Source organism: Gorilla gorilla, chromosome 5 (genome assembly GCF_029281585.2).
Source record: "Gorilla gorilla gorilla isolate KB3781 chromosome 5, NHGRI_mGorGor1-v2.1_pri, whole genome shotgun sequence".
Lineage (NCBI taxonomy): Eukaryota > Metazoa > Chordata > Mammalia > Primates > Hominidae > Gorilla > Gorilla gorilla.
The window spans coordinates 50999437-51014139 of NC_073229.2; the positions used below are offsets into that span (position 1 = coordinate 50999437).

Below are 14703 nucleotides of genomic sequence, written 5' to 3' on the forward strand. Positions count from 1 at the left end.
GTGGAGTGGGTTAGCTGAGCCTAGCCAGTTGCAGTTAAGGTGAGTTTGCAGGTCTTGGTCACTCTGGGGTTTTTTTTTGTTTTTTTTTTTTAAGGGGTCATCTAGTCATAAGAGAAAATCCTTCGGGCTGTGACCGAAGCAACAAAGGCAAAAACGCGGACGTTGGTTATGAAGGGTGTGGTCTCCCTGGTGGAGTACGTGGGTGGGTTGGGATGGGGAGCGGGTGGATAGACAGGTCTCCGTTTGGTGCCACTCCACCCGCCCGGGTTTCCGCGCCCTGCCGCGCTGCTCCGACGCCGCTTCCGGCGGGGATGGGAGCGCGCAACGCGGAAGCGGGCGGTAGACCGGCCGCCGAGGCGAGGCGGGGGAGGGGCCGTGAGTGCCGCAGTCGGCCAGCCATGGAGCGGAGCTTGCTGGCGGCGAGGCCGCGGCGACAAGGTAGCCACCCCCGCAGCATGCCTCGACCGCGGTCCGCAGCTGCACCGCCTCTCCCCGCCCCCCAGGGTGCGCTGGTCCCGGTCGCGCGCTCAGTCGTCCGCATCCCGGGCGTGGTCGGTTAAGTCCCCGGCCGTGACCCAGGCCCGGGGAGCTAGTCTCCGCCCTTCGCTCTTACGGATCCCCTCGGAGTACGCCGCACCATGCAGCTCAGGCTCTTCCGGCGCCTCCTTCTCGCCGCTTTGCTGCTGGTGATCGTCTGGACCCTCTTCGGGCCTTCGGGGTTGGGGGAGGAGCTGCTGAGCCTCTCACTAGCCTCCCTGCTCCCAGCCCCCGCCTCACCGGGGCCGCCCCTGGCCCTGCCCCGCCTCTTGATCCCCAACCAGGAAGCTTGCAGTGGTCCCGGGGCCCCTCCCTTCCTGCTCATCCTGGTGTGCACGGCTCCGGAGAACCTGAACCAGAGAAACGCCATTCGGGCTTCGTGGGGCGGGCTGCGCGAGGCCCGGGGGCTCAGGGTACAGACGCTATTCCTGCTAGGAGAGCCGAACGCACAGCACCCCGTGTGGGGTTCCCAGGGTAGTGACCTGGCCTCGGAGTCAGCAGCCCAGGGGGATATCTTGCAGGCCGCCTTCCAGGACTCCTACCGCAACCTCACCCTAAAGACCCTCAGCGGGCTGAACTGGGCTGAGAAACACTGCCCCATGGCCCGATATGTCCTCAAGACGGACGATGATGTGTATGTCAACGTCCCTGAACTGGTATCAGAGCTGGTCTTGCGAGGGGGCCGTTGGGAGCAATGGGAGAGAAGCACGGAACCCCAGAGAGAGGCTGAGCAGGAAGGAGGCCAGGTTTTGCACAGCGAGGAAGTGCCTCTTCTGTACCTGGGCCGGGTGCACTGGCGCGTGAACCCCTCTCGGACACCGGGGGGCAGGCACCGCGTATCAGAGGAGCAGTGGCCTCACACCTGGGGCCCCTTTCCACCCTATGCCTCAGGCACGGGGTATGTGCTGTCAGCGTCTGCTGTGCAGCTCATTCTCAAGGTGGCCAGCCGGGCACCCCCTCTCCCATTAGAGGATGTCTTTGTGGGGGTAAGTGCCCGACGAGGAGGCCTCGCCCCAACACAGTGTGTCAAGCTGGCTGGTGCCACCCACTACCCGCTAGACCGGTGCTGCTATGGGAAATTCCTGCTGACGTCCCACAGGCTGGACCCCTGGAAGATGCAGGAAGCCTGGAAGCTGGTGGGTGGCTCTGACGGGGAAAGGACTGCGCCCTTTTGCTCCTGGTTCCAGGGAGTCCTGGGCATTCTGCGGTGTCGAGCAATAGCCTGGCTTCAGAGCTGAGAGTGCCTGGGGCCACAGGAAAGGCAGGAACAGGACCTTCTCTCTCCCAGGCCCAACGCAGGGGCCCTCACTGGCTGCAGCTGATCTGTTTCCTTATACCAGATCCTCAGTCTCACTAAAGACAGCGATATGGGAGACACCCAGGGGCCTGGCCTGCCAGCCCAAAAGATGGTCATCGGGAAGAGAAAAAGAAAAAAATGCTGCAGTTGTTCTCTCAAGCTAGGGCAGAAGAGGGGTGTCAAGCTCCTCAATAAACTTGTCTCCACTTCTTCGAGTGCAGTGTGGTCTTCACCAGGACCCCCAGAACACCACAAACCTGGAGAGCCCAGAGGCTGCCAGACCCTGCTGCATGGGAAGGACATCTCCAGGGACATGGGAGAGAGGACAGCCTCTCTGAGGAGGAAGGCCCCTAAAAGGCAAAGCTAAGGCCACAGCAGCCACAAGGTATGGGGTGGGGGTAGAGGCAGGACACTGACCCCTCCGATCCTAGAATGGCCTCATGCTTGGCAAGGGGGAGGGGAACAGGTCCACAAGATGATCCAGACACATTATCCAAAAAATCGCTTTCCTCTTTAATACCAACCCACCCCAGGAGACAGCTGTCCACCCCCAGTTGGGGAAGGGGCCACACTGCCCCCACCTCCTTGTTCCAGGGAACACTCATTTCCCTACAGGTGATCATGGGGAGAGACTGTTCCCAGGCAACCCTGGAGTCTGGCTCAGCGCACAAATCTGTCCAGGGCAGATGGCCGGGCCCCCGTGGGCTTGGCCTTCGCCTCCTTATGATGCTGCTGCTGAAGGCTCTGCCGGACCTTGTCCTGGGGACCGGAGAGGGGGAGGACACAGGCACAGAGTAAGGAGTGGCAGGCTGACAAGGGCAGAGGCACAAGCAGGAGGGTGCAGCCTGTGGAAGGCCCGGCCCATCCCAATGCTCATTTACCCTGTGTTCCTCATCCATGACCTTCCTCTTCCTCTTCACCAGGCTTGCCGTGGAGCTGCGGCCCTTCTGCTTTGGCTTTGGCTGGAAGGGAGCCTTAGCCTGCGGGTCATAGCCCTGAGGGAGGGGACAGGAGTGAAATCTGTTACAGCCTCGGAGTCAGGGAACTGGCAGCACCCACCTGCTGGCCGCACTTCTGGGGACAAGCCATGGTGGGGAGAGGATGTGGGGGAGAAGACGGGCCTGGGCATTCAGGGGCCTGCTCCATACCAGCCTCTCTATCTGCTCCTTCTTTCCCTGCTCCAGGGAGATGACATCCACCTCGGCCAGGGCTCGTGGGTCCAGACAAATAAGCTCTGCAGGTACCTGGGGGTGTCACAGAGGGACAGGACTCAGCAAGGAGCCACAGGAGGGCAGCACCAAAAAGAGAAGCCAGGGAGGCTGCTGAACCCCTCTACCCAAGACCCCCAGCATGAGACATCAGGAGAGCTTTCTCTACCTCCAACCCCAAGCCACACCTTCCCCAGCAGCAGGGGCCTCACTCTCTGCAGCAGGGGAACCTCACCTCCAACAGGGGCAATCTCACCCTCTCCAGCAGGGGGGAACCTGACCCTCTCCAGGAGAGGGAATCTCACCCTCTCCAGCAGAGGGAAACCTGACCCTCTCCAGCAGGGGGAATCTCACCCTCTCCAGCAGAGGGAAACCTGACCCCGTCCAGGAGAGGGGAATCTCACCCTCTCCAGGAAGAGGAAACCTTACCTTCTCCAGCAGGGGGGAACCTGACCTTCTCCAGGAAGGAGGAACCTCACCCTCTCCAGGAGTGGGGAACCTGACCCTCTCCAGCAGTGGGGGGAATCTCACCCTCTCCAGCAGGGGAGCCTCACCTTCTCTAGCAGGGCCTTCACCTCCCACTCCTGGCGCTGCTTCCGGCTTCTGTATGGATTACTCTCCAGGCCATCGAAGTTGGGCTCACCGGCCCCTGAAGGGAGGGAGGGAGAAGCATGGAGCCATAAGGAACAACCTCAGTCCAACAGCTCCAGCCCAACTAAGCCCCCAGTTCCTGGATGTCTCTGGCCCAAACTTCCACCCAGAGTTCATTCACTTCAAGCCCCATCCCCTGGCCCACTCACCAGGGACCAGCATGCTGGTGATGCCCCCAGTGTGCCCCACCCCCAGCACATCTTCAAAGGGGCAGAACTGAAGGCCATGCACAGGGCCTGAGAGCCGGTGGGTGAGGTAGGGCTGTTCAAGGGAGGGTGGGCTGGCCTTGCCCTGCCCTGCCCAGATGTTGACAATGTCACCCATTCCCGCCACCAGCAGTCCCCTCTGGGAGAAGGCCAGGTGCCCTGCTCCATGGGGCAGGGTCCGAGTGCTCAGAGGCTGGTACGTCCCTCGCAAGTCAAAGATCTTCAGCTGGTGGTCTAGGCCAGAGGTGGCCATGTACCTGGTGAGAGAAGAGGGATCAATTAATATGTCAGTAAATGGGTTTACCAAGCAAGCTGTGGCCAAGTCCAGGCATCAAGTCTGGCTGGGGAGAAAAAGATTAATAGTAATAACCACTGCCATCACCCTGAACACTCTGCAGGCATCCTCTCAGTTAAGCTGCACACAACTCTTACTGTTTTTATTTCCCTTTAAGAGGTGAGGAAACTGAAGCTCAGGGAAAGGAAAGCTAGGTCAGTGAATGGTCAGGCCTGTCTCTTTAGCATCTGCCTCTAACCTGCTAACACCACACAGCCCTCTCAAGACACAGGTGTCAAAAGGAACACCCACACGACAGACTGCACCTAAATGTGATGTCCCCCTGTACACACATGCAGCACACAGCCCAGCAAGGGGAAGGAGCATGTGCAGTGGTCAGAAAGGCTTCATGGGAAAGGTGGGATTTGAGCCATTCTAGATAATTCTCAAAAAATTACAGGAAGTAGATACACAGCAGGTTCAAATGCATTAACACCAGAGTGTTGAGACTGAGAGGGAAGCAGAGGTTTGTTAGCAGGATTGGTGGGAAACATGGTCAGGAAAATCAGGAGCAGACAATTTGTGAGGTTTCTTTAAAGTCAGACTGAGGACCCACAGCTCATGATCCCAACATTGCTCTCTGGCAGTGACAAATCACAAAGTGAAGGCTCCAAGGACTTAAGAAGACCTACTCAGGGAAGTGGTGAAGTAATGCACTGGAGGCCCTTGCCCTGCCCCTCTGTGTGCTTTCCCTGGAAGGAAGGAGGGAAGGTTGGTGACCAAATCCTCTCCAGGAATCACGTACTGCATAAGTTGTTTACTTTCAGAAGTTGGAGTTCCTTTTCTTTTTCTGAGACAGGGTCTCACTCTGTTGCCCAAGCTGGAGTGCAGTGGCATGACCCTGGCTCACTGCAGCCTCTGCCTCCCTGGTTCAAGTGATTCTCGTGCCTCAGCCTCCCAAGTAGCTGGGATTACAGGCATGCGCCACCACCACTAATTTTTAGTAGAGCCAGGGTTTCGCCATGTTGACCACGCTGGTCTTGAACTCCTGGCCTCAAATGACCTGCCCACCTTGGCCTCCCAGAGTGCTGGGATTACAGGTGAGGTTGGAGTTTCTATGTTCAAGTTGTTCCTTAGGGAAGCTGAAGGGGGACCAGCCAGGTAGGGGATGTATGTTTGCCAAGAGGCCAAGGACTCTCTTTTTGCCTTGGCTGTGAACCCAGGAGAAGGGAACTGAAGAGTTCTTATGAGCAGAGACTTGCACAGTGATGCAGCACAAGAGAGGACCAGCTGGATACTTCCGACAAGATAATCAGTGCCCTGACTTTACCAAAGAGAAAGGCCATCAGTGCAAACCAGGAATTACCGAGCGCTCCTGGAACACAGGGTCACATCCTTTGGTGAACTAACAACTCAAGGATGCATGCTGGCTCTTCTCCCCTCCACACACCCATCTATGGGACCCCTGGGTAAAGACCAGCCCAGTGCCAAATGGGAGTCTACTGTACTACTAAACTTGCAAGCAGCAGTTTGGCTTTGAGAAGTCAACGCAATCCAATCATAATACAAGCTACCAGAACACCTCTTAAGAAAGATGGTCAGCCTCATCACTGGAGCCCCCGTGGCCTGACAAGCTCCTGAGGAGGACCAGAGAAAAGCAGGGATGGGCTGAAGATCACAAGGACCAGAGCTGTTCAGCATCAAGGTGTTGATTAAACTTCAGGCCTCAGTGAACTAGTGATTAAGCCCTCAGCACAGGAGTGGCTGACCCAGGTAGCCCACGGAGGGCAAGCTACAGCTTTGGCCCAGTGGCCCAGAGAGGGCAGAAACCCTTGGGCAGGCCTTCTGACTCTCCTAGAGCCAGGCTGGTATAGATATGGAGTAAAAAGGGCAGAACCAAATCACTCGTTCACAAAGATACAATTACAAAGGCCAGACACGGCGGCTCACGCCTATAATCCCAGCACTTTGGGAGGACAGGCGGGTGGATCACAAGGTCAGGAGTTCAAGACCAGCCTGGCCAACATGGTGAAATTCCATCTCTACTAAAAATACAAAAATTAGCCGGGTGTGGTGGCACACACCTGTAGTCCCAGCTTCTCAGGAAGCTGAGGCAGGAGAATCCCTTGAACCCAGGAGGTGGAGGTTGCAGTGAGCCGAGACCACACCATTGCACTCCAGCCTGGGTGACAGAGTGAGACTCCATCTCAAAAAAAAAAAAGATACAATTATGCAAAAACAGGGAGCGGGTGGTGGGGGGGTGGTCCCAGCATCCTGGAGACTTTGAATAAGCTGGTGGCCAAGCTGGATGTGGTGGCTCACAGTAATTACTCTGTAATCCCAGTACTTTGGGAGGTTGAGGTAGGAGGACCGCTTGAGCCCAGGAGTTCAAGACAGAGACCAGCCTGGGCTACATGGTGAAACCCCATCTCTACAAAAAATAGAAAAATTATCAAGGTGTGGTGTTGTGTACCTGAGTCAAATTCTGGGTGACAGGAAAATTCTGGGAGATGAGAGCAGGTCAAGAGAAACTTTAGGAGGCGGTGACCTATCCAGTGATGGACACATTGAGTCTGGGATGACAGAGGATAACTGTGTAGAAACTAATGGCATCACCTGAGCTAGGCGTGGTGGCTCAAGCCTGTAATCCCAGCACTTTGGGAGGCCGAGGTGGGCGGATCACCTGAGGTCAGGAGTTTGAGACCAGCCAAGCCAACATGGCAAAACCCCATCTCTACTAAAAATACAAAAATTAGCTGCATGCAGTGGCATGCACTTGTACTCCCAGCTACTCGGAGGCTGAGGCAGAACAATCACTTGAGCCTAGGAGGCGGAGGTTGTAATGAACCGAGATCGCGCCACTGCACTCCAGCCTGGGTGACAGATCAAGACTCCGTCTCGAAAAATAGTAATAAAATAAATAAATGCATCACCTGGCCAGTCATTCTCAAAAACCATAGCCATGGCCGGGTGCAGTGGCTCACGCCTGTAATCCCAACACTTGCACTTTGGGAGGCCGAAGCAGGTGGATCACGATGTCAGGAGTTCAAGACCAGCCTGGCCAAGATGGTGAAACCCTATCTCTACTAAACATTAAAAAATTAACTGGGCGTGGTTCGTGGGCGCCTGTAATCCCAGCTACTCAGGAGGCTGAGGCAGGAGAATCGCTTGAACCCCGGGGGGCAGAGGTTGTGGTGAGCTGAGATTGTCCCACTGCACTCCAGCCTGGGTGACAGATCAAGACTCTGTCTCAAAAAAAAAAAAAAAAATAGCCACAAGTTTTTATACCTAAAGGATAACTGGAGCACTACACCAGGGCAGGCTCAACGATTCATCCTTTTATCTCCAGAACCTCAGCGCAGAGCCCTGCCCACAGCAGGTGCCCAGTGAATACCTGATGACAAAAGGAATCAGAGGAAAATACAAATCAGACAGAAAAGCTGTGGAAAATGCAGATACTCCCTCAGGAACAGCAGAAATTCAAAGCAGACACCACCTCCACCCCTCACATCAGCCAGACCTGGAGAGAACGATCATCTTGAATGACAATGATGAACACAGCGCTCCCTATTTTGCTAAGCGCTGTGCTAAACTACATGCCTTAACTCATCTTAATGTCTACAACAGCTTATATGAGGGCTTTAAACCAAGGCTTGGTAAACTACTGCCCATGGGCCAAACCTGGCCCATCATCTAGTTCTGTATAGCCCACAAGCCAAGAATGGTTTTTACATTTTTAAGTGGTTGAAAAAAAATCAAAAGAATATTTTGAGACTGTGAAAACTGTATGAAATTCAAATTCCAATATCCACAAATAAAGTTTTATTGGAACGGGGCCACACTATTTACTTACACTGTGGCTGCTTTTGCTCTACAACACACAGCCGAGTGGTCATGACAGCGACTACAGCATCCTGATTTGCACTGCTGCTTTGTACACTACAAGTCACAGTGACATAGTCGTAAGTGCTTCACAGCATTTCAAGCACCTCACATATCACCTATCATTACCTAACTGTGTGAAAAGATGTTTTCAAAGATGAAATACTTGCAATCTCTACAGATCAGCATGAACATGAATATCTACAGTCAAATTTGACCATTTGGAACACTAACTTTGTAAATCAATTAGGCAAAATGTTAACCTCAAAAAGAGAAATTCAGTTCTTCCCATTAGTAGATCTGTATTACACAAATATCATATTTGATTATTATTATTTTTTTTTTTCTGAGACCGGGTCTCACTCTGTTGCCCATGCTAGAGTGCAGTGGCATGATCACAGCTCACTGCAGCCTTAACCTCCTGGGCTGAGGTGGGAGGATCACCTCAGCCTCCTGAGTAGCTGGGACTACAGGCATGCACCACCACACCCCGCTAATTTTTCTATCTTTTGTAGAGACAGAGTTTTGCCATGTCACCCAGGCTTGTTTCGAACTTCTGGGCTCAAGTGATCTGCCCACCTCAGCCTACCAAACTGTTAAGATTACAGGCATGAGCCACTGTGTCCAGTCTCATATTATGTTTTGTTTGTTTGTTTGTTTTTGAGATGGAGTTTTGCTCTTGTTGCCCAGATTGGAGTGCAACGGCGCAATCTTGGCTCACTGCAACCTCTGCCTCCCAGGTTCAAGCAATTCTCCTGCCTCAGCCTCCCAAGTTGCCAGGATTACAGGCCCCCGCCACAACACCCGGCTAATTTTGTGGATTTTTAGTAGAGACAGAGTTTCGCCATGTTGGCCAGGCTAGTCTCAAACTCCTGACCTCAGGCGATCCACCCGCCTTGGCCTCCAAAGTGCTGGGATTACAGGCGTGAGCCACCGCACCTGGCCATATTACGTTTAATTTTATAACTTAAAAATGTGTGGGCCAGGCGCAGTGGCTCACGCCTGTAATCCCAACACTTTGGGAGGCCGAGGCGGGCAGATCACCTGAGGTCAGGAGTTCAAGACCAGCCTGGCCAACATAGTAAAACCCCGTCTCTACAAAAAATACAAAATTAGCTGGGCATGATGGCAGGTGCCTGTAATCCCAGCTACTTGGGAGACTGAGGCAGGAGAATCGCTTGAATCTGGGAGGCGGAGGTTGCAGTGAGCCAAGATCACGCCACTGCACTCCAACCTGGGAGACAGAGCAAGACTACGTCTCTCTCAAAAGATTAAAAAAAAAAAAGGTCAGGCGCAGTGGCTCACGCCTATAATCCCAGCACTTTGGGAGGCTGAGGCGGGCAGATCACTTGAGGTCAGGAATTCGAGACCAGCCTGAACAACATGCTGAAACCCTGTCTCTACTAAAAATACAAAAATTAGCCAGGCATTGTCGTAGGCGCCTGTAGTCCCAGATACTCGGGAGGCCAAGGCAGGAGAATCACTTGAACCTGAGAGGTGGAGGTTGCAGTGAGCTGAGATTGTGCCACTGCACTCCAGCCTGGGTGTCAGAGCGAGACTCCATCTCAAAAAAAAAAGTTGTGATAATTTGTTTTCTCTTGGTATTTAAATGCCTACATGGTACCCTTTGATTTTACCTCTTATCAGCAAATCATAAAATATTTACTATCTGACTCTTTACAGAAAAAGTTTGTGGACCCTTGAAATGGACACTCATATTTCCATTTTCGGGGTCAGGAAATTGTGGCACACAGAGGTTATGAAATATCCCTGTACTTGCAAGGCCCATCAGTGGTAACACTGCGATTTAAACCTGGGCATCCTGGCTTTAGACTCTGTGCTCCTAAAGCACACTGCCTTCCACACCTTTCTGCCCACCTATGACTCCTAACACCTCACCCCACCAGTGACTTACGTGCCTGTAGAATCTACTGCCACAGCCCGGACCCCACCACGATGACAGAGAATCTTTGCCAGTGGCTCCTTCATAGCTGGACTCCATAAAGACACAGTACCTGGAAGAGAAGAAGTACCAAAGTTGCTAATACACACCTAAGCCTGAGGTTACTAAACATGGGAAAGATGGGAACTCAAGACCAAGAGACAACAAAAAAGGGAAATAAAAGGGTAACTTTAAGGGACTCATGAAGTACAAATATAGAAGAAAAGCAAGTCAGGATGGTCAGAGTCAAAACTAAGCCAGGTACTGACCATTGCTGTGTCCGAGATGGATGACGGCATTGTAAGGGTTCTGACTCATAACATCGAGCCGCCCAGCTCGAGCATTCAGAGCTGCCACAATCTTCCCCACTGACACATCCAGGTAGGTTAGAAACCCTGTTTCTGACTGAGAGAGAAAGACAGAGAGAATGACCCAGTCCTGATTGCCCTCTGTATTCCCTCTGCTGGGGTCCTAAAGGAGAGGTGGTCATCCCAAGGGCTTCCACCCAGTTCCTGAGCTCCATGGCCACTCACAGCCGTAGCCAGGAGGAAGTGGAAGGGCAGGAACTCAAGCCGTGTTACTCGGTCACAGCGGCGGATACAGTGGAGCTCAATGCCCTGATTGTCATAGATGTGGAGCCAGCGGTTCTGAGCAACAGCAAGCAATGCCTCAGAATGGAGAAACCTGGGGGAGAGGAAGAGTGGTTCAATTGGGAAATGAGGTCACAGGCTATCATTCAATCAGGAATGGACTATCTCACCCCAACTGACCGCTGACAGTGAGGCCACTGACCGGATGTCCCGCACCGCCTCCATGACGTTGATCTCGCACATAAGCTTCTTTGTTACCCAATCAAGGGCAGCCACATGACCTCGGCGCCCTCCAAAAGCCAGGTGTCTGTTGGAGGTGAGGGGCAGGCAGGGTGTTAAGGCAGGGGACCACCGACTCAGACAACTTGAGGTCTGCCCCATGCCAGCCCCATCTCTCCAGGTGGGCAGACACATGCTGCTGTAGGTGCTTACCCTCACACCCAAGCAAATCGAAGGACCCTCCCCTCATCAGCAACCCAAACATACACTGGGAATGGCTGAAGTGGTTAAGGAAACACATCTTAGTTCAAGAGTCACTAGAATTCAACCTTACCTTCCAGTTCGAGAGTAGTTTAGTCTGTAGGGTCCAAACTGCCGCAGATTCAAGTCAAAGTGCTGGGAAAGAGAAGAGTGAAAAAAAAGAGTGCCCTGCAGTAACGCCTTCTTCTAGCCCCCATTCCTCTGTTGTCCTGCACCACCAATCAATCCCTTGGCTCCTTTACCTCCTCAGGCTCACCTTGGCTGCACTTGCAATGTCCACAGCCTCCACAATGTCAGCCTGGCATATCTTTGCTGTGTCTTCCCCATCCTCCCCTTCCAGAAACCTGAAAGCAAGGGTTAGGATGGCAGTAAAGCTTCCCAATATGAAGCAAGTATACCAACATAAAAACGAGAAAAGACAGTCTCATAAGGCAGGGAATGGGAGTCCAGATTAGGGCCCACTCACCCAGGTTCTTCAGCAAGCAGCAGCTCAGAACGAGCAGCTTTGATACTTGTTTCCTCTTCCTCAGCTTCAGCCACCTCAAGTCGGCTTCGAGTTTTGGCTTTAGAATGTGGTAGCTATAACATTGTTGGTGGGGAGGAGTGGCAGAAGAACCACAGGATAAGTGGGGTCACAGGAGAGCTACCTGTCCCAGCCTCCATCCAACTCACCCAGACACTCCCTGCCTCCAGCACTTCCCAACTCTCCGGCTGGACCTCACCTTTCGGGATTTGTCAATGCGACAGAACTTCTGGACCACTTCCACAGGGACGGGGGCGGGGCCTGGGAATGGATCTTGGGCCTAGGGGAAAGGAGGACGCAATTAGCAGACAGCCTTGGATTGACCCCAACCCTCTCACTCTCAAGGCACGAGGCGGCCTGCCTCGCCACCCATCAGGTCCCACGCTCACCCCGGACAAGCCGCGCTGGGACTCCGGGTTCTTCCACTCTCGGGGTTTCTTCGGGACCTGAGGCTTCTTAGAGATCCGAGACTTCTTTAAGATGTGAGCATTTTTTGGTCTCTGAGGACGGAGCTCCCGATTCTTCTTGTTACGAGGAGGCCCTGGAGAGGCTCCGGCTGTGGTCGGAACGGTCTCTTCCTCCCAGTATCGCCGCGGTTTCTACAGGCACATCAGGAACTCCGCACTCACGCCCCGCCCCCCGGCCCCACAGCTAAAAACTTCCTTTCCCACCCAGGGAGGCCTCTACCTTTCTCTTGGTCTGAAGTTTGTCTTTCTTGGGCGGGACATCCTTGCCCGGCTTGGGGGCTGTCTCCATCTCGCCCACCCGAACGGCGATCCACGTGCAAAACTCTTCTCAGCTGCCACACAGTCGGCTTGAAAACTCCCGGAAGCCCTCTGTCCTTCATCCAATCAGCAGCGTACCAGGTATGAAGCTCTCTAGGTGCCATCTTGAGTGAGGGCACGCTCTCCTTAGAGGGGTGGAACAGTTTTTGGCACCTTATCGCGAGCGGCAGCTTATGCAAGAGTGACTTAAAAAAGAAAGGCAGGTCCGGGGCCAGGGGCTAAGTAGCGGTGCGGTTTCTTTTTCTGGATTAGATTCCCCATCTTGCCTAAAAATGTCCTAGTCTAGTCTTTTTAGCAGAACTCCACTCCCTAAACATGTCAGAACTACACTTCCCATCAAGGGTCAGAAAGAAACTTCCGGCACAGTCTTTTCCCAGCATTCCTTGTTTACTTCCGGGTTTATTACTACTGAAGGAAGAACGTGAGTAGGTTAGGATTTCGGTTGAGAGGCTTGGGGTCTTGCGTTTCGCCCACCATCTCCTGGGGACAGGGTGGAGTCGATATCCGGGACGGGGGGGGGAGGTTGCGGTGCCCCTCAGGGCTACCTCTCAAGAGTGCTATCATTTCCGCAGGCCAAATCAGAAAAGGGAGATCAGGTACCTTCCAGAGAGTGAGACCCAGCGCCCTTGTCTCGCACCCAGTAGGCTTTCATCCCCGCCATGGCGGAGCTGATCCAGAAGAAGCTACAGGGAGAAGTGGAGAAATATCAACAGCTACAGAAGGGTAAGGGAACAGGGTCGGTATGGCCTCGCCCAGTGCACTTACAACCCAAAGCCATTACCGAGATAAGGTTTGTTGCCCCATCTGGGCCCTCGCGTGCAGAGACTTTCCCGCCTCAGTCTCAGTACTCTTCCCTATTCACTCACCCGCTGCCCCCATCCTTTTCTGCTTCCTCAGATCCATATCCACCTGACTAGGATTGTGGGGATAGGTGGCACATTTGATATTTCTAAATTGCCTTTCCTCTCATCCCCAGACTTAAGTAAATCCATGTCGGGGAGGCAGAAACTTGAAGCACAACTAACAGAAAATAATATCGTGAAAGAGGTGAGGGACTGGGATTTGTGGGGCGAGGAGGGACCTGTACTAGCCATGGTTCTGATCACATATGTCCCATCCCTCCATCAGGAACTGGCCCTGCTGGATGGGTCCAACGTGGTCTTTAAACTTCTGGGTCCGGTGCTAGTCAAACAGGAGCTGGGGGAGGCTCGGGCCACAGTAGGGAAGAGGCTGGACTATATCACAGCTGAAATGTGAGTTTTTAATTCCACCACCGTGTGCTGCACCCTGTGATGCAAGTGAACCATTGGAGTAGAGGTGCTGAACCATTGCAGAACAGCTCTCCATAGTGGCCCCTAGTCCTCCAGTTCCTCCAACCCTTTCCTTCCCTTTTAACCCCCCTTCTTCTCCCTCCCCTGGATCTCAAGTTTTCCACCTATCTCTTTCTTGCGTTTAGCACTCTCCATAGTAAGTCCTACTAATTTCTCCCTTTCTGCTTGTCTCCCTTGTCTCTCCTTAGTAAGCGATACGAATCCCAGCTCCGGGATCTTGAGCGGCAGTCAGAGCAACAGAGGGAGACCCTTGCTCAGCTGCAGCAGGAGTTCCAGCGGGCCCAGGCAGCAAAGGCAGGGGCTCCTGGCAAGGCCTGACCCCATGGTGGGGGGAGGGGAGGGGAGGGAATGAGGCAGCTCTAGGATCTATACTGTAGCTAATAAAATGTAAAAACACCTGGCTCTGTTTCCTGACCAGGCACTTCTGTCATATCCCCACAGCCCCTTCCACCTTAACACACACCACCTGTATTACCCCCTCAGGTTCAAACTCTTGCACTTGGAATCTCTTTGTGGCAGTGTTCTTTCTTGAAAGTGAAATCCTAAATGTCTTCAAACCTACTTCTTGCCTGTATATACAACCCTTAACTCTCCCTCATCTTCGTTGGCATGATTCTTTTGGAAGGGCATTTGCAACATACCATATTGCTAGGAATGTCGGTTTAATTGAAAAAGAATACACAGTTCTCTAACCTGAGGCCCCAGGATGAAATGTGGTTACCCTCCTTGCCAGCAGCCCTGGCATCTCTGTTAGTACTTTTCAGCCTCTGTCTTCCTAGAATTTGCTTGAATGTAGCTTAAACTGACTTAAAATCCCAGCACGTAATGCTTTATGGTATTATAAGTCCTCCCAAGTTTATATGTTGTCCATAAAGTTGTTCTGCCATTTCCTTGTCCTAAAATTGTTTTATACACATTTGCAGCAAGGGACCAGTGGTAGAGAGGTTACTGGAGAGAAATTGTTCTGAGGAAACTTTTTTCACCAATACCTCACTTT

At 53.1% G+C, this 14703-nt stretch overlaps 3 protein-coding genes across 7 annotated transcripts; 2 read left to right on the forward strand and 1 right to left on the reverse strand.

Annotated features, from left to right (window-relative positions):
* Positions 1 to 303: 303 nt before the first annotated feature.
* Positions 304 to 2044, forward strand: B3GALT4 (beta-1,3-galactosyltransferase 4). The gene has a single exon (XM_019029131.4). It carries the CDS (start codon positions 639 to 641, stop codon positions 1773 to 1775), a length of 1137 nt encoding a protein of 378 aa, XP_018884676.1. The 5' UTR covers positions 304 to 638; the 3' UTR covers positions 1776 to 2044.
* Positions 2045 to 2326: 282 nt separating this feature from the next.
* Positions 2327 to 12433, reverse strand: WDR46 (WD repeat domain 46). Its single transcript, XM_004043809.4, has 15 exons — positions 12278 to 12433; positions 11980 to 12189; positions 11790 to 11870; positions 11534 to 11646; positions 11324 to 11411; positions 11141 to 11202; positions 10790 to 10894; positions 10531 to 10681; positions 10267 to 10402; positions 9971 to 10070; positions 3843 to 4156; positions 3597 to 3691; positions 2983 to 3078; positions 2716 to 2829; positions 2327 to 2593 (listed from the first exon to the last, which is right to left on the reverse strand). Exons 1-15 carry the CDS (start codon positions 12344 to 12346, stop codon positions 2495 to 2497), a joined length of 1833 nt encoding a protein of 610 aa, XP_004043857.4. The 5' UTR covers positions 12347 to 12433; the 3' UTR covers positions 2327 to 2494.
* Positions 12370 to 14106, forward strand: PFDN6 (prefoldin subunit 6). Of its 5 annotated transcripts, none has more exons than XM_055390171.2 (5): positions 12370 to 12456; positions 12948 to 13098; positions 13352 to 13422; positions 13504 to 13628; positions 13895 to 14106. In XM_055390171.2, exons 2-5 carry the CDS (start codon positions 13035 to 13037, stop codon positions 14022 to 14024), a joined length of 390 nt encoding a protein of 129 aa, XP_055246146.1. In that variant the 5' UTR covers positions 12370 to 12456; positions 12948 to 13034; the 3' UTR covers positions 14025 to 14106. The 5 variants fall into 5 exon arrangements, with proteins under 5 accessions (XP_055246146.1, XP_018884682.1, XP_018884680.1 ...); XM_019029137.4 differs by lacking the exon at positions 12370 to 12456 and adding an exon at positions 12686 to 12796; XM_019029135.4 differs by lacking the exon at positions 12370 to 12456 and adding an exon at positions 12724 to 12804.
* Positions 14107 to 14703: the final 597 nt, after the last annotated feature.